Below are 19,211 nucleotides of genomic sequence, written 5' to 3'. Positions count from 1 at the left end.
TAAGAGTAAGTAAATGCAGAATATATGAAAGCAACAGAGTAAGAGTAAGACAAAGCAAGATTGTAAGTGATGTGTCTTTCTCCCTTTCCTGTTTTAGATCAGAGAACTCCCATTTTAAAACCTCAGTTTTAAGTTGGTTTCCTTCACCATGTAACTCATCTATATTCATTCTAGCTCCTAACTATAGAAATGACGACTCCAGGAACAGCATTTTACTAAGACAGTAAAAATGCATTTGAAAACACAAATATTATCATCAGCTCTGCAGTCCATCAATGGGTAAAGCAGCAGATAAAGTTTTTCAGCTATTTGGAATATTTCATTCATGACAATAACATAAGCCAGTCCTCCCAAATTGGTACAGTAACTGGTACATTAATTGATACAATAGAGTGAAAAACACTTCAGTTCTTCACATTTACCCTTAAGAATTCTGCTTTCCCTCCACCAATCTTCTTTAAAAAAGCCTTAAATCCATTCCAACAATTTGTGTTTGATTCAAGCATCCCTTCTCACATATTCTGCAGAAAAAAAATTTCTGAACTAGCACTAGATGTCACTTCCAGTAATTCACTGTTAGAAAAAAATAAAGTTTTTAAACCCTACCTTCTCCTACCTTTCAAAAATTCCTACTTCCAACCAAACTGTTGCTGCCTCACTAAGTTGCATCTATAGTAAGAAGCAGTGTTACTAAAAATTATCACCTCTGAAATGAAACACTGCCAAAAAGCCTGCATCCATGCTGTACGCATTTTATGGATTTTACTTCGGGCTAGCACTGGTCTAATCCACAGGACTGAATGAGCAGCCCAGAAGCACATCATGTGCAGTCCTGGAGCACATCTGGATTAATTCTGCCTGGAAGGTATCCACTTTGTGCATTACAAGACCACTTCACAATGAAAACAGAAGTCTGTAAATGAAGACAGTATCTTAAAAAAAGTACACCTGATCTAAAACACACTCATAGACACTATCTCATCTAGACTTCAGTCAAAACTAAGTTTACACACACATGCTAATGTGTTTCAGAAGTACGGATGCACTATTCCCAGCATGCCAGCATGCCCAAGTGACAAGCCTCTACTAGACTGCTTCTCACCTTCCATCAGTGTGACGTCTTTGCCAATCAGAAGCGTGGCAAATGCCCCGGACCCACGGTACTACTTTTACCCCACCATATTTCACTGTGCTCTTCCTTTGGAATCTTTTGGATTGAATTCACCAGATTAGAAAAATATGGGAGAGAGCAATAAGAAATAATATTGATCAACAGCCCTAACTATGAATGGATGTTTAAAGTATTTGAAGTTTTTGTTCTTTTACTAAGTTAAGGTAGAGAGGTCAAGAACAAGAGACAGAATAGTTGTATTTCAGATGCAATCATAAGTTGACCTTCAGTTAAAACGACCTGATTCCTGAAAGCACTTTCAGAAGAGAAACAGAACCCATAGCAGTATCATAGTATCACTGCCAAAAAAAGAACAGCCATTAGTTACAAATACCCAGCTTATTTTTCTTAGTGAGGCTTTTACTAGTTGGACTCAAACTACTACTGCTAACACATCTGTTCAGACCTATTCATTTTACTAACACCTTATGTGATCTATTCTTCACATATTGTTGCTAGTGACTATAATGTATCACTTTGTGGCAGCTTTTGTGTTTCTGATTCAAGTAAATAAACTATATTTAACATTTTTTCTCTACCTTTAGCAAAAGGCCATTTCTTCAAAAATAAAAGTGAGAAAGGATAGGAAGATAAATGTTTTCCGTATCATTCAGAGAACTTTCTATATGAAACAAAGAAATGCTTTAATAGAGTCAATATTCTTTAAGTGTTCCTTCAGCATACTATGTGCTATGATTCCAAACTTCTAGAACATAAAGATGTAAGTAGTTTATCACATCACCTGATAAGTCTACTGTGTCCAGTAACCTATGCTCAAAAGCAGTGATATTTAGTTAAACAAATAAAAAACCTTGTAGTGTAAACAACAACAAAAAAAATCTGTATCCAATGACAGAAAAACAGTCAGCTTCAAACACATAGATATCATTGTCCTAGTTAGAATGAAAAAAGTTTAGAATTCATAATTCTATTTTGAACAGACATGGGAAGAAAAGGAAACACAGGCATTCGATCATCCAACTAAATTTTGTACAGAATTTTACTGTTATTTTCTTTCTTTTTATGTGGATACATACAGAAATTTTACCTAGAAAAAGATTTTAAGCCTTCCCCAAGCCCCACTATCTTGTGTTTTATAGAAACCAGAGGTTTTATCTTGATTTTAACAAATGCTATGGCAAGTTATACTACTGCGATACAGGAATAATCACATCCTGCTGCCTGTTCCACATCCCTGTTGTATGCATTGCGTGTTCCACAATGAACCAAGCAGAAGTCACCACCTGTCCTTGCATCTCAGTCAGCAGTCTAACACCTTAGCTTGGACATACGATAAAGATGACTTTATATCAGTGCACCCAACTACCAATCTACCAGCAACTGCTGGAAGAACTTGAGAAACAAAACAGCACCAATGAATACAGATCTACTGTTCTTCTACTCCAGTGCTTTACTGCAGCTTTGTTTCCCTGAACAGTTCTAGAAGCTTCTATAAATCCAAACTAAATCCTTAAAAGCTGGCAAAGAATTAGTCTGAGATATACCATAATTGACAAAGCAGCAGAAGCCAACCAGTACACAGAATTTAACCAAAATATAAAGCAAGCTATCTTGATTTATTCAACATAGTTATTTGATGAATTCAGCTAAGACTTGAGTCATTTCTCAGTGGGCTAAAAAAATAAAGGGGCTGCAGACAGAAATCTTGTTTATGTTTTCTCCATGTCTATTATGAGACTATTCCTGGTTGGGGATGGCTGTATTGCAAGACAGACACAAAAATTCCTTTGCTGGATGCAACAGCATGAAGAAGCAGTTCAAGTCAAGAAGAAAGTCATTGAAGAGCAGCAACAAATAGAACACAGCAAGAAATGCAGGGAGCAGATTCTTGCATCCTAGGTGACACCCTGTTCAGAATCTGCAAATAAATTTATTTTTTCAGATCTGAGCAGCCCTTTATCATTTAAGAACTGGTAACCAACATGCATTGGTAAAAAGCACGCAACTCCATCTCCCTCTGCTGTCTAGACCACAGAAAACAACCAACTGCTATACTGTCAGCACAAGACATTCAGGAACAGCCTAGAGTTTCCAACCCTGTTTATGACTTAGAGAATAAATACGGATTTACAAGACAAGCTATTTGAATGTTACATTTAATATGTACTGAAAATGTTAAGTTATAAGTAATGTTTGGGTTTGGGATTTCCCCCCCGTCCCCAGCTTTTCACTGCTTGTGTAACTTCAATGCAAGAGCAAGATAATTCAAAGACAATATGCAATCATTAATAGATTAAGTATATTATTTTCTCTACCTAGCCTCATTTAATCCTATTTTGCGGATTCTTTTAATTCTTAAATGTGGAGCGAACGATGTAAACTGCTGCAAAGTCTCAAATCACTTAATTTGTTAAACTCCTCTGAGATGGGAGGTGAGGTATATCTACTCTCCTCATAGTATAAAGTACCAATTAAAAAAAAAATAGTAGTACATGAGCATATGAAATTTCTCAATCCTTAGCAGTACTGAGATTACAGGCTCTCAAAATCCAAGTTAAATCTGGGCTTTGGTTACCATGAGAATATAGAATTTACACATTTATTAAAAACAACCACCATTACTCTTATGCCAGATTTCAACTGCATCACAACACAGATCCATTTTTGCTTCCAACCAAGGTACAGAATGCTTCAAAGAAGTATATTCCTCATGTTGAAGAAAGTGAACACAATAATAAATGTAGCATCTATTTGAATGTAGTTGTAATAGTAATAATTGATGAGAAACAGATTATAGACAGAGAATGCTAATATAGTAGCATGTATTCCTCAAAACAAATTGAGGGTACATCTGGATCCTCCTTGTTGCTGGTGGCAGGATTCATTTTTTTTAGTTTGAAACTGAATTTGACACAGACAACTAAAGTTCCAGTGCAGTCAACAAGAAACGTAAATTTCTATCCCTAGCATGTTCAGTCATTTGTTTATTTTAGGATGTAGATGTCATTCATTTCTACTTCTTCTCTTCCCACCCATTTGCTAGACCAGACCTCAATGAAATCAGAAGTCCACAGTGTTTTCTCTCTTAACTTTAGATGTCTACAGTGTGATCTACTTAAGACAGGAAAGATAATACCAGAGTGGGCAGTTGTCATTAGACTAATACAGCCTAGTATTGCTCAGCATAGCTTGAGCCCACATGTGCAAAGGGTTTTTTGGGGGAGGGGCAGGAGGTGGGGTGGTAAGTGGAAAAAATCATCTTCAGAGGTTAGAAGTTAAATTTTCCTATTTTTCAGTACCAATGAACACTACCCAGTTTAGCTCAAACTAAATGCCCCTTTCAATCTATTCCCATCTATTTCATAGCACAAAGAACTAAATGGAAATATCATCTTAATGATGTAAAAATACTTAGAGGCTTATGAACCAAAGTCAAGTACACAGCTTCAAAGTAATTCACTACTTATGCTATAGCATGATATGTATAGAAACACACATTTGTCTTATATTGTTTTCTTGACAAAATTAATGTCTAGTACTACTTGCTGCAACTTTGAGTAAGAGCTCACTAAAAGCTATATATGATGTTTGCAACATTGGTAAAAACAGAATGAGAATGGCACCAAAGCAAGAAGGAACAGCAATGTACTGCTCAGCAGAAGACTAAACAAGTACAAGACTTGTTTCTTTTTTTATTTTGCACATTAGTCTTCTTCACACACATAAATTGCATCTAGCATAGATGTTTTTACAGAAACTTATCTATAGCTTCCATAGTTGTTACTGATTCATGTACCAGGAGACATCCATCAGTTTTTTACAAATGCTATTTTCTTTGAACAATCAAACAAGCTATAAAACTTCAAAGTGAAGTAATATGCTATTAATTTATCAATTCCAATTGAGTTTTCAATGTCTTTTTAACTGCTCCAGTGTTTCCGCTGTTTTAACATTTTACACTAAAAGTCTTCACTTAAAAGTTGTGCAAATTGATTTTATAACACTCAAAATAATAGTAAAGTGGTGGAATTATTATTAACTTTATTATGAAATAATCATTAACTTTGACTTAGTTCCATTAATAAGCTCCTAGTTCTACCCTGAAATACCACAGAACAGTTTACTCCAACAACTGCATAGCAGTATACTTACTTGTATATTGCTTTTCTCATCTTTAAACTGAGCCTAGCGATTTCAATATAGATGACTAATCGAAGTCAGTCTGAATTATTTAGCAATAACACATATCTCATGTTAAATTCTACAAAAGCACCCAAAGTGATTCTGCTTATTTACAAGAAAACACATCAAGTCCCACATTTTGGGAAAGAAGCAATTGTAAAGGAAAACTTCACACTAGATTACCTGCTTCTGAGGAAATGAAAAAGCCTCCTTCCCAACTGTATTAAGGGCAACATGATGCTGGCCCTCCAAAATAAGCTGTTTGTTGTCTTCCACAACATATGCCTACAGAATATAATACAAAGACATTAGCAGACCAGAAACGATCATAAGCTTCGTAATACAGAACTACTGACTTCCCCCCTAATTTAAGTGGAAGATGTTGTACTGTTCAAAATCTAAAGGCTAGCATGAGATATATTTTATGTGTATGCTTTTAATTTTGCAAGCATAGACAACTGCTGAAGTTTAGACTGCCAGTTTCCACTACTTAATATTTGCTTTCTGGTAAATGAGATCCTCCTCTTCAAAGCAGACTGGGTCACTCCTACAGTCCTATGATAAAAGCAAGCATTAACAGATCTCTTGGTTTAAGATTTCAGAATATTCTCTTTTAAGAAGAGAACTTATAAGAACTGGGTGCATCCAGAGTAATGTAAAACCACTTAAGCATACTTATTACAGTAACAGCTGTTAGGACTCTCTGCTTCTTGACACCATTTTATTTTATTTGCCTGTTTCAGAAAAAAATTTCATCCCTAAATTTTATATGAGTATGCTTGAAAGTTCAGAATGCCATATTATTTTCTAACAGTCATATTTCATGGCCAAATTACCACAGAGGCCACAACCATACATACCTTCCACAGTACAACAATGTTCAAATCAACTTCACTGCATCTTTGTATCAATCTGACTGTCTCATCAAATGATTGTTTCACAGCCCTTTGAGATGCATGAGTATGAGATTGCACATGCAATCTTTTAAATTCAGATGATAAGCTTTGAAAAAAAAAGTCTGCACAAGGACTGGCTGAACTTATTATCTGCAAGAACAAAAAGAAAGAGTGCTCTCAGAACAGGATGCAAGCTGACACAAGTTACTCTAACAGAGCTCATCATTGTAGCATTTCAGTTCCATTATCTTGCTTTGCTTCCCTTTGCAAACCTACAGGATGCCACACGTCTCGGTTTCCATGCCTGCCCTGTTAGAGATCAGCCCTACCTAATGAGCTGTCTAAGGTAACATAGGGAAACAGGGCTATAGATTATTGGCCTAAAACTGCAAATACCAAACTTGGAAATAAGGGCTTTGATTATTACCACCAGACAGCCTACTGTGATATATCAAGTGTAGTGGAGAGAGCTGAAGTGTCCAACTAACTCACAGACTAACTCACATGCAAGTCATTATTGCATATCAATATTTCCCTCAGATTAGCTAGAATTATTTATCAAAGCTAGGAACATACATTTTGCTAGCAATAGCAAAGATAATCGACTGCACAGCATATTCCCCACGTGTAAGTGGCACAGCCAGAAGTACTGTGCTGTTTGTCAAGTTTGTCATCATTCGTGCTGAGCTTTTCCAACACTAAAAGCTTGATAAGAAAGCAGTGGTTTTAAGACCAACAGCAATGGTACTTGGAGACAGCAGAATAAGTAAGAAACTTTAGCTTCCTAATCCCTCCCTTTCAAAAATGTTAGGCTTTCCAGAATATGCTGTTGCAGAGCTGCTAATTGTTGCATTAGCAGAATACTTATACCCAGGAAGACAATCTGCTTTTGGAGTAACTGTCTAGAAGGCAGGGCCCCCTCCCCACCCCCCCATTAGAGAACATTTTCTTACAAGAAAGCTGAAGTTTGTGCAGCTCATCCAACTTTAAAAATGCAAAGAGGGATCATCTACCTCAGATTTTTAGTCCTAACTTCAATGTATATGCCTATAAAATGAAGTGGCAGTGAGTAGGTTTCCTTTGGCTTTTAAAAGTTGGATACATATATGGAAAATGTACACTCAGCATAAAATAAGCAATCTGACATCCAGCTAACTAAATTCACTATGCTAATGTACATTTCTGATTTGATGCAAGTGGCCTACTTTCCTCAGGTTTTAAAAAAGCATTCGCTGTACCAAGATCATTTGCTAAAAGGATTCTTCAGACAATACCTTATGCTTAAAAAGATTAAAAGCGCGTTGTAGTCTAGAATCTTAAACTTTAAGAAAAACCAAAGAAACAGACTCCCTGAACTGACTGCAACCTACATGAGTAGTTTTGAAATTCTGGTACTTACACTCATTAGAGGTTTCCAGATTATTTTTAGAATAAGCTGTAATTAGAATTTTTAACTTATCTTAGTAAAAATATTAAGAAAAAAACAATAGAACAAGAATCTGACATCCACAGATCTCTACTAGAAAACTAGAAGACTGGGAAATATTCAAAAGAACTGCTCTCGAGAGTTGGAAAGGAAGGAAAAACGTTAGCAAAAAAGTTAGCATCGCAATGCACTCCCAAAGTAGTTCAGCTATGGAGCTAGAAACTTAAAATTCCAGACCATCCACTAGCCTATGCTACCTTAGCTTCTCTTTGTAAAAGACAGAGCTGACCTAGAAGACCAATAGTTTTTCACGTGCAAAATTCAACTTCCGAACTATGAAAGTACTGTTCCCATTTTTGTATTTTAAAAAAGGCTTTCACTGGGATGCTTGCACATGACAGGGATACCTTGCACGAGACAAAATATGCAGTTGCACCAATTCACCTACCTGTTCATTTCCAAAGACGATGTCTGCAAATGTGTGATTTTCTAAGGGATAAAAAGAAAAGGCGTAGTTTCAGTATCATGAGAAGTCACAACTTCAGCATACAGCATCCAAATAGTATTTTCTTCAAGAAGTTACCACATTCAGGAGAGAACTTACCTTCTGAGTTTTTGCATCTTACTGCTTTAAAGCATAACTTCGCTCTCTCTCTGCTAGCAAGTTTAGTATCTGGAAGAAAAAGGTTGCAAGATTTTTTCCCCCCTTAACATAATCAGAGTCCCTCCTCATTAGGCAAAAGTCAGCCTTTAAACTTCACAAATAAAAGACACACTGATGATACTCAAGAAGCATAACTAATCAAGCAGAGCAACCTCATGATAGTAAAGAAGATTAATTTTCTGTGACTGCATGGTAGTAAAGAAGATGCATCTTCTGCTGACCCCTTCCATCTAGTTCTAGTGCAGGAAGTGAGCCATAATACATAAAGGAGATACAGAGAAAGAAGGAAGGAACAGAAGACGAAAGATTCAGTTTATCTGACTGGTTCACTCTCAATATTAATACAAAAGGAATACATGTCTAGACTAACTTTTAAGTACATAAAATGTCAGCATACAAGTAAAGATACCATTTGTTAGATACAATAACAGAACATTTTTTTTTGCCTGGCATAGTTAGCCTTTTCAAAAATTAGCAGCTTGTATTAACTATGGCAGGATACAGCACTAGCAATTCTGGTATATTTCTAATAACTGAAGAGAGCACTTGTCAAATATTCTGTTGATCAGTTAATTTAACACTGATATAAACAACTAAAAGTAAAGGAACACTGAAACATATTTCTTGTAAGGCAAGTTATGAGCTGAGCCAAACCAGACATGGATTTTTCTACATTGCAGAAATAATTTATCTGTAAGTTAAGCACATTTTTAAAATTTAAGACTTCATTAAGTTAGCTGTCAATATACTTTTCTTGAAACTAACAAAAGAAGGGCTGTAGTATGTTTGAAAGGGACAAAGTTTTTAGAAACTAATTATTCTGAAAGCCAAATACAGCTCCTTGTAAGATTCTTTTAACTGGTTTTGTCAGGCAGAAGCTAGACTTGCCATCCTTTTGGTGATAAAGATACACACCTTTGTCTTCAGAGATGTTAACAGATTTTTGAAGCTTCCAGTGCTTGCTATTACTTGAAACTTGCACTATATGAAATTCTTTAACACCAGTCTCACTCTAAGGAAGAAACAAAAATTATGTCAGTAAGACCAATCACAATTATGATGTTCTACATCGCATAGTAAATGTTCATTGCAAGGTGGCACTGTTAGAATCTTAATTTAACTCGTTATTCACACCATCCACAATACAGTACTAAGGAGAGACAAGAAGAGGATTAAGACCCACTGTAATGTAAAACAACAGTCCCAGCTCACAGCAACCTCCAATTCCAGTAAACAAAGCCACACAAAGAGGAAACAAAAATCCCCAGAGTAACACCTGCAAGCTACTATTTTAGATTAAGACAACTATAATAAAACCTAGGCTTTTAACTCCAATGCAGAACACTGTCTGCAAGGCCACTTAGTTTCTAAGATTACTTTAGGAACATTGCTAGGTCATAAGGGTCAGAAATTCAATAACTTTTTTTTTAAATATATAACAATGAAAAGTAGCTTTTGGGGTTGGTTTCCTTTCTTGGAAAGAGTGAGGTGGTAGTGGAAAATTAAGTCTTGCACAATGTTATCTGTTAACTTGTTAAGTGCTTTATAAAACATTCCTTCCTCCTCAAAGAAGGAGCGGACAATATTCACTTTAGTAGCTGAAGAAAAAAAAGAGTGTACACACCTTTAAAACAAAATGACAAATCAGCTCAGTGATTCCACTACCAGCTAAGTGTCTAGGAATTCTATAAACAGAGGATTTAATTACCTTGCTTTGTGGTTGAAAAAGTGGGAGCAGCTTTACCAAAAAAATGAGTAAATTTAAATTAGCATAGTATGAAAAATTGAAATATTTTTATCTGCTTTGCTAAGTCAATAGATCACAACAGACATATCTGTATTTGGATTATATTTGCAAAAATGTCTTTTAGAGTTTGGTAATAAATGTAAACACAGAAGCTTCCTTCAAGTTGGAGCTTAAATTTTGACTTCACATTACCACTAATTCTACCAGTGTTTTCACTGGAAGATTGCAGGGTGCACAGGTTGTCTCATTCAGAACTATCTTAAAAGTTGTGATCATCAAGAACATTCATGAATTTGGAATAAATTTTCCTAAAAGAAAAAAAGACTCTGAACTACAGTACTGGAATTTGCTTAGGATAGAGATAGTTATAGCAGACTTCCAGAGAGTTGAGATATAACTTAATGTTAGTACTCTCTTTCCAACAGTAACTGGAATGATTAAATATGCAAGGCTTACTTAGTGTTTGCAAAGTAGTTGTAAAAAGACCTTTTATTTAAGTCTTGGTTCTACTGGTGACACTTACACATCTGCGAAGCTTTAGAACAGTATTATTATTAAAAATAAGAACTTACAGTATTGATATTTTCTACATCCACAAACACCAACATATTGTCCCCTCTGCCTTCTTCATCTTCAAGTGCATTACTTCTGCAGACAGTAGCTCGAATATGCAGAGACCGGCTAGTACAAATAACTGCAGTGTGCCTTAATACTCTGTGACTAGGAAGGAGGGGAAGAAAGGAAAAAAAAAGACATTCTGAACAACCAGGACTGCTGTCCAGAACCTGTCATCAAGAAGTTTAGCTTTTATGTTTGCTATCAATACTAAGGCCATTAGACAATTTATTCCTTTCAACCACTAAAGAGACACTTTTCTTTTTAACTTCCTATCAAAACTATTATTTTTAACAATCATGCTGCATGGGTAGGTGCTGTTCAAACATGCAGTTTCTTAGCCAGTTTGAAATACTGGAGAAAAAGGTTCATATGTTACCATGATGAAAAATACATCAGAAATATTTCTGATATAAGACAACTAGCACAGTGAAAGCAAAGAGGCATGTATTGGCACAGGGATGTCATTAAGGTATTTAATGCCACCACATGCTTTGGAAAACACGAGTTTTTGAGTAAATACACCATAAAAGACTCACTAGTTAGTCACATCTCCCGCATAAACATTTCCTAAAAAGCATTTAGACAGAATACCACTTCATTCAACAAATTCCCCTGAACTGAGAATCTTGCAAGTTTACTTCTAGAACCATTACTACTCTGCCTTTTTCCAGACATGCTCAACCTCCAGGCCAGCAAGCCCTTTGTAAAAGTTATCTTCTTGTTTTTCTAGTGATGAGTAAACTTCCATTCTTAGACACCATCAAAACACATGAGCTTTTCCCACATAGAAGCTTTGTATTACCATAACTTCCACTTGGAAACATTAGAGGCATGTAAAAATTTCATACGCGTTACCTACTAAATATCTGAAACGTCACGCGATACTTGTTTTGGGAGGGGAAATCTGTGGTTTCCTAAACTCTGTTCTGTAGATTGTGACATTATGTGAAGTAAACTTAACAGTTTTGCAGTTAATCTTCAGACAGAAATACAGATGTCCATATAGCTTTCAAGCGGCACAAATTATATCATTTTTTGAAAATTTAAAAGCTATGCTTAGTCTACAAAGAGTACTGTTAAACAAGATCACATCACTTAAGTTCCCCTGGAAACTTCAATACAGTAGGGAACAAATTAATTCCCCAAACAACCATCTTTCATCTCTGAAACACCTCCTTTCTGAATACTATAAGCTCAGAGGAAAAAAGTTCTGTTCTAAAAAAAAAAAAAAAGAAGAAAAAAATAACTACATTGTAGGCGGACAAATTCCCTATTCCTACAGACCAGCTTAAAACCAAATGAAAAGTAAACTTTGGCATTTCAGAAGCTACAGAAAAATCTAAACAAAGGGTGCATTTGCATGACTTTTAGTTTGTTTTCAAGAATATGCCACTGATGCACTCTCTTGACCACCTTCAACTTACTTGGCTTAAGTTTACATTATAGAGCAGTCTCACAGCACATGAACTTGGTTTCTTTCTCAGAACTAGCCTGGAAAACAAGTTCCAGCCACAAGCAGACATTCAGTCCACGTGACCAGAGCTCATCCGAAGTAGCCCTGCTCCCCACCATCATCCTGAAAACATATAGTATAGAGACCAGGTGTGCTGGTTTTGGCTGGGATACAGTTAATTTTCTTCACAGTAGCTGGTAAGGGGTTATGTTTTGGATTTGTGCTGGAAACAGTGTCAATAACACAGGGATGTTTTTGTTATTGCTGAGCTTACACAGAGTCAAGGCCTTTTCTGCTTCTCACCCCACCCCACCAGCGAGGAGGCTGGGGGTGCACAAGAAGTTGAGAGGGGACACAGCCGCAACAGCTGACCCCAACTGACCAAAGGGATATTCCACACCATATGACGTCATGCTCAGCAATAAAACTAGGGGGAAGAAGAAGGAAGGGGGGGGGTGGGGGGGATGTTCGGAGTGATGGCATCTGTCTTCCCAAGTAGAAGACTTCTTCCTAGAGAAGCTGGCGGCTCACGGCCTAGACAGGTACACTCTTCGCTGGGTAAAAAACTGGCTGGACGGCTGAGCCCAGAGAGTTGTGGTCAACGGAGTTAAATCCAGTTGGCGGCCGGTCACGAGCGGTGCTCCCCAGGGCTCAGTTTTGGGGCCGGTCTTGTTCAATATCTTTATCAAGGATCTGGATGAGGGAATCGAGTGCTCCCTCAGTAAGTTTGCAGGTGACACCAAGCTGGGCGGGAGTGTTGATCTGCTGGAGGGTAGGAAGGCTCTGCAGAGGGACCTGGACAGGCTGGATCGATGGGCCGAGGCCAACTGTATGAGGTTCAACAAGGCCAAGTGCCGGGTCCTGCACTTCGGCCACAACAACACCAGGCAACGCTACAGGCTTGGGGAAGAGTGGCTGGAAAGCTGCCCAGAGGAAAAGGACCTGGGGGTGCTGGTTGACAGCCGGCTGAACATGAGCCGGCAGTGTGCCCAGGTGGCCAAGAAGGCCAACGGCATCCTGGCCTGTATCAGAAATAGTGTGGCCAGCAGGAGCAGGGAGGTGATCGTGCCCCTGTACTCGGCACTGGTGAGGCCGCACCTCGAATCCTGTGTTCAGTTTTGGGCCCCTCACCACAAGAAGGACATGGAGGTGCTGGAGCGTGTCCAGAGGAGGGCAACGAAGCTGGTGAAGGGCCTGGAGCACAAGTCTTATGAGGAGCGGCTGAGGGAACTGGGGTTGTTTAGCCTGGAGAAGAGGAGGCTGAGGGGAGACCTCATCGCGCTCTACAACTACCTGAAAGGAGGTTGTAGCCAGGTGGGTGTTGGTCTCTTCTGCCAAGTAACCAGCGATAGGACAAGAGAAAATGGCCTCAAGTTGCGCCAAGGGAGGTTTAGATTGAACATCAGGAGAAATTTCTTTACTGAAAGAGTGGTCAGGCCTTGGAACAGGCTGCCCAGGGAAGTGGTGGAGTCACCATCCCTGGAAGTATTTAAAAGACGTGTAGATGAGGCCCTTAGGGACATGGTGTAGTGGGCATGGTGTATTGGGTTGACGGTTGGACACGATGATCTTAGAGGTCTTTTCCAACCTGTATGATTCTATGATTCTATGATTCTAAGTAACCATTACACATGATGGAGCCCTGCTTTCCTGGAGATGCCTGCCGATGGGAAGTAGCGAATGAATTCCTTGTTTTGCTTTGCTTGCGTGGCTTTTGCTTTCCCTGTTAAACTGTCTTTATCTCAACCCACAAGTTTTCTCACTGTTACCCTTCCACGTCTCTCCCCCACCCCACCAGGGGAGAGTGAGCAAGCGGCTGTGCGGGGCCTGGCTGCTGGCTGGCGTTAAACCACAACACAAGGTCCCGGGCCCTGATTACAGATCCACTCCTTGTAGTCTGCATTGCTTCTGAAGGTGGGCAGAGACACGTTCTCCAGACAAACAAATCCAGTACAAGCAGCTCCATAATAAATTTCTCTCCCAGAAAATTAAATAGTAACATCTATTAAGTCTGTGGACAGTATTCTTAGTGGGCTAAAAACTAAATCTAGATAAAGCCTGTTGCAACTTCTTCTCAGCTGTAGCTATGAGCTCTAACAGCTACAAGGTAGCAATGTAAGAACAGTATTTGCAGAAGAGTGAAAGAAAGGGATAAAAAGGGACAGTCTTCATTTCTGAATTTGGCTGTTTGCTAGATTGCTACACTAAGGCTTCCTGAAGGATGATCTCTTACACTTTCTGAACAAAGGCCTATTCACCCCAGAACCTTTGAAGAACAGGTTTCTCAAAGTTCTCCTGAGCCTTCTTAGCCTCGGACATGGGTGGGACTTGGGCGTAAGTGACATAAAAAGTCAACTTGCTATGTTTCAAGTAAAGTTCAAAGAAAGCACTATTTGTTAGCTTATGGTGTCAAACTTCACTGTCCACTGCCTCAGGATGGTCCAAAAATGAACTATATAACAGCATGCAAGTCAAACTTGGTATTTAACCCCTACAAAGAGAATAACTTTCATCGTAATACAATTACTAACCACATTTTAATTAAGAACAAAATCTTTTGGTTTATAACATGCAAAAACAAATTAAATCATGATTTTTTTTCCCCCTCAGAAAGATGTGCTTCCAGAGAAACTAAATATGAACACAGTTTGCATTAACAGCATTCCATTAACCCTCCTTCTATTAAATTATATTAATAATTGCCACTTTGGTGGAAGTCATGTAGGCTATGTAATTTCATATGGAAATTTGATCATATAGTAGAAAAAGATTATTGCTAGAATAGCAGATAACAGGCCCTTTTACATCATCACAGCAACTGACAAATTCAGTAAGATTTACATTTATGCTTGCAATGTTTATAATGTGTCTAATAAGTATGACAGGAAAAGGTAGATAAAAACTTACCACATTTTTGAGTGTCTTTTAATACTTTCATAGTAAAACAAAAAGTTAATTTCATGAACACCTTCTTCATCTGGTCCCCGTAACCACATTGGCAGCTGCACTGAAGCCCCAGGAAGAAGAACAGCATCAGGAAGTGGGACGTATATTACTTCAGGCTGCCCTCCTGTGCCAACCCCAAAGTTTACAGAAGAAGCTGAAGATAGCAGTGCTGTACGCACAGAGGTAGGATCTGTCACAACAGTCTTGTAAGCACTACAGTTTTCAGAAGCTGAAGGACTTAGTGGCGTTAGAACAGCAGTATTTCCACCAAACGTAAAAAATTCTGGATGCTTGGACACAACCTTCAGTGCTGTAAGAGGACACTTGCTTACGTTCACAAATTCTACATATGCTTTTCTGATTTCTCCACAGAGAAGCCCTGTAGGAAAATTTATAAAGAACACCTGTATGGGAGAGAACAGGAGAAAAGAAAAACCTGAACATTGAGCCAAGTTACAAATGCACATGAAAACAACAACCAACATATAAACTGTATTGCTCTCTACAGCTTCCTGAGGAGGGGAAGTGGAGAGGGAGGTGCTGAGCTCTTCTCCCTGGTACCCAGTGGCAGGACGTGTGGGAATGGTTCAAAGCTGCGCCAGGGGAGGTTTAGACTGGACATTAGGAAGCATTTCTTTACCGAGAGTGTGGTCAAACACTGGAACAGGCTTCCTAGAGAGGCTGATGCCCCAAGCCTGTCAGTATTTAAGAGGCATTTGGACAATGCCCTTAATAACATGCTTTAACTTTTGGCCAGCCCTGAATTGGTCAGACAGTTGGACTAGATGATCACTGTAGGTCCCTTCCAACTGAAATATTCTATTCTATAGAGTGTTGTCATTAATCAGTTAGTCAGACCATTTTAATAACCCTAGTAAGGAAAACCACTGTGTTTTAATTAACCAACTTGAAGAACTATTCTAGATGAGTGGCAAGCAAACTCGAAAAAGCTTCTTTGTCTGTTCCCCCCCACCTTGAAATTTGGCTACAAAAGCTGTTGCCAACTAAAATTCTAAAGGGAATATAACAATTTCAGAAGGATATTGATCTGGAGGCTTCAAGTTTCACTTGGGAAAAAAAATACAAGATCAGCACTGACAGATCAGGAATTAACTGGAAAGATTTAGGCATTAACAAAGTCTAAGACTTCATTGTTAGAAGTACATTTATAAGCTCTGCATTCAGCTATTTGCTCAAAACTGCCAATAGAAAGTAGCTACATACCTCCAACAAAGGCATTTCTTCTGTAATAATGGGATCTAAACGTCGATCAGGTCCGTATTTTATAGAAGTTTTTTCCTCTTTTGTGTTATTAAGTCGAGGCCCTTGGATTTCTAAATCTTGTCGTCCTCGTACAGATAACCCATTGGAGACAAACTTTCCTGAAACAATTTTTTTAAAGTTGTTTTTTTTTTAAAAAGTAATTCCTAACTTTTTTCTGAGAAGTGATCCAAAGCTCCCTATGCAACCTCAAATATCATTCTCAAATATCATTTTGATTTTTCCGTTACTGGGCACATGCACTGTTCATTGATTAAGCAGCATCACTGAGAAAGAACTATTCAAAGCTTACTGTCACACATAACGCATTGCTATTGCGAGTTCAGCCAGCCAGTTATCAGTTGCTGTGGCCTTCCTCTGCCCTTTAATAGTTTGACTACAATTGGGGCAGGGGAAAGAGCCCGGAGCATGAAGGTGATGTATTTATTTCCTTTCCCAATTTCTGCCAAGCTGGAAAAGTCACCCAGAACATTTTTATTTCCTTCAAAGACAGGCCACCACTCTCCAAATGTTTTTTATTCCAAAGGTTTCCAGTTCGTAGATAGCTAAACAAACTTCATTATTTCTTTTAGACACTTTCAAACACATGCTTTAATCCTCATTTCCTCCAACAACTACATTTTCCCTGTGAGAGACAGTTTCAGATGAATGAGTCAACAAAACAGATCAAGTAACATGCAATTAATAAGCCATTTATAAGTTAATATAAAGGAAGGAGAACCAAAATAAAGCCAAGATGCTGAACAAAAATAATTATCAGCCAAAATTAAATTTGGGAATCTATGCAAAGAACTTCAGTGCAACATTTGGACAAAAGTTGAAAGGTAACAAAGCGAAAAGACCCAGAAGAAAAATGAATGGCAAAAGAGTCAATGAAAGTTGTTATAGATTCAACATGGCATAGATGGAATATTTAAATTTTGATTTTTTTTTAATGGTTTCAGAATTTCCACAGATTTAAAAGCAACAATAAGTATGGGTTTGGCAGAGGTTACTTCCTTTCTCATGGGATTCCTACAGGTGCCAATTCATTTTTTTCCTGTTCCAGTTGTTTCCCTTGCTTCTACATCCTCACCTGAAGGAAGGCCTTGCATCATAATAGTCAAACATTAAGCACTACAATTTAGTCCTACTCTGTAGAAGCCATGTCTCTCCCTTCCAGAGACACACAACTTAAGGGAATAATACACTTACCTGTCTGTAATCCAATAGAAGGATCTATCCCATCTAATGTCACAGCACCCTGAACAGTGCCAAGATTATAAACGACTCCCAGAATATGTAGCTCCCCTGTTTGATGGGGAAAGAGCTTTAGTCTTGCCTGTGGAGATACGTTAAATTTTTGTTGTTGTTGCTACTAGAAAAAAGTATTATTACATTTAAATGTCCAATTGCTAGAGACACTCACACTACATTTACTTCATAGTCGTGTTAGATGTAACTGCATACAATAACTACAGGTCATTTACTGAATTCAAAATTTCACATACACAGAATTTACCAAACCAGTCCACAGCTGAGATGTGCTCATTACATTAGGAAAGAATCCTAAATTGTAACAAAAATGAACTTTAACAGAGGCAGAATCACAGAATGGTTGAAGCTGGAAAGGTCCTCTGGAGGTCATTTTGTCCAACTCGCCTGTTCAAGTAGGGCTACCTAGAGCCAGCAAGAACCATGTCCAAATAGCTTTTAATATCTCCAAGGATGGAGACTCCACAATCTCTCTGGGCAGCCTGTGCCAGTCTCCATCCTTGTAAAAAAAAAACGTTTCCTGATGTTCAGATGGAGCCTCCTATGTTTCAGTTTGTGCCCACTGTCTCTTGTCCTGTCACATCCTCCCTTCAGATATTTATACACACTGATGAGATTCAGAAGTTCTAGTACTTCATGTATCAGTAATGTCTTCTGTAAGTTTAGCATTAAGTTCGGATCACAAGAAGTCTGAACTCCACCCTGAAGTTCAACACTGAAAAGACTATTTTTAAAGCAAAGTATAGTACTTACCACTTTTGACTCCTCGCTATTAATTAAAAATTCTGTTATTGCTTCAGTTCCTATCATATCATCATCGCACGTTCCCTGAAAAGAAGAAACAGCTTTTCAGATACTATTACTCCTAGGCAGAAAAAGTGCCACAAATATTACTTCCCGCACCCTTCCTAAAGTGTTCAAGGAAAAAAAGCATACAAATTTCAAACTGCAGACAGTTAGGACCAGCAGGTGCTGTATGCCCAGCTTCTCAGGCTTTCCAAGTTAAAGAAGCAGCTAGAGAGCTCAGTAAAAATTTAAGATTTATCACTATAAATTGGAACCATTCCCAATCAATTTCACTGATACTCACAGAAGTATTTATCATATCATTAAAGTAGCAGTTCAGACCAGCACAGAAGGGAAGGCATATGGTAATCCTTGAGACTTATTTATATGAAACCATGTTTATAACTCTGGCAAACACTTACAGCACCTTTAGAGATCACTATGTTCCAAATGCTTTTGGCCAGGAAACCAAATTAAGGAATTTACTGTAATATTCAGTATTAGAACATATTAAAACCTTAAAAATATGAATGTGAGAACAGTCCTTCAGAGGGAAGTTTGGCAGTATTAGTTGAAATGTTTAATTTAACAGTAGTAACTCATCTAAAGTATTCAAAACATTAATTTTTAATACAATAAATTTTCATTTTTCTTCTAATCGAGATACCAAGATGTTCCTATGTCATACCAGCACAGTTTTTCAGAACACCCATTTCACTACATACAGTAGCTCAAGTAAGAAAAAGGTATTTGATAATATGCCTTGACATTGCAAGTAATTTCTGCTGGTCAAGGCTAATGTGACTCAAAATAGATGTACTACACA

General features: G+C 38.0%; 1 protein-coding gene across 3 annotated transcripts in view; it reads right to left on the bottom strand.

Annotated features, from left to right (window-relative positions):
* The window catches only part of TRAPPC8 (trafficking protein particle complex subunit 8), a 59,545-nt gene that overhangs the window by 8,234 nt on the left and 32,100 nt on the right, over window positions 1-19,211 (bottom strand). For all 3 annotated transcript variants that reach the window (XM_075141922.1, XM_075141923.1, XM_075141924.1), the window contains 10 exons: window positions 18,353-18,427; window positions 17,540-17,666; window positions 16,289-16,446; window positions 15,026-15,468; window positions 10,620-10,767; window positions 9,216-9,312; window positions 8,241-8,309; window positions 8,085-8,125; window positions 6,175-6,360; window positions 5,498-5,599 (listed from right to left, as the gene is read on the bottom strand). In XM_075141922.1, coding sequence (XP_074998023.1) covers window positions 5,498-5,599; window positions 6,175-6,360; window positions 8,085-8,125; window positions 8,241-8,309; window positions 9,216-9,312; window positions 10,620-10,767; window positions 15,026-15,468; window positions 16,289-16,446; window positions 17,540-17,666; window positions 18,353-18,427 — 1,446 coding nt within the window. The remainder of the gene's footprint in view (window positions 1-5,497; window positions 5,600-6,174; window positions 6,361-8,084; window positions 8,126-8,240; window positions 8,310-9,215; window positions 9,313-10,619; window positions 10,768-15,025; window positions 15,469-16,288; window positions 16,447-17,539; window positions 17,667-18,352; window positions 18,428-19,211) is intronic.

This window comes from Calonectris borealis, chromosome 2 (genome assembly GCF_964195595.1).
Source record: "Calonectris borealis chromosome 2, bCalBor7.hap1.2, whole genome shotgun sequence".
NCBI lineage: Eukaryota > Metazoa > Chordata > Aves > Procellariiformes > Procellariidae > Calonectris > Calonectris borealis.
The sequence above is the reverse complement of the archived record's forward strand: the minus strand, read 5'-3'. Positions and strand labels throughout refer to the sequence as shown.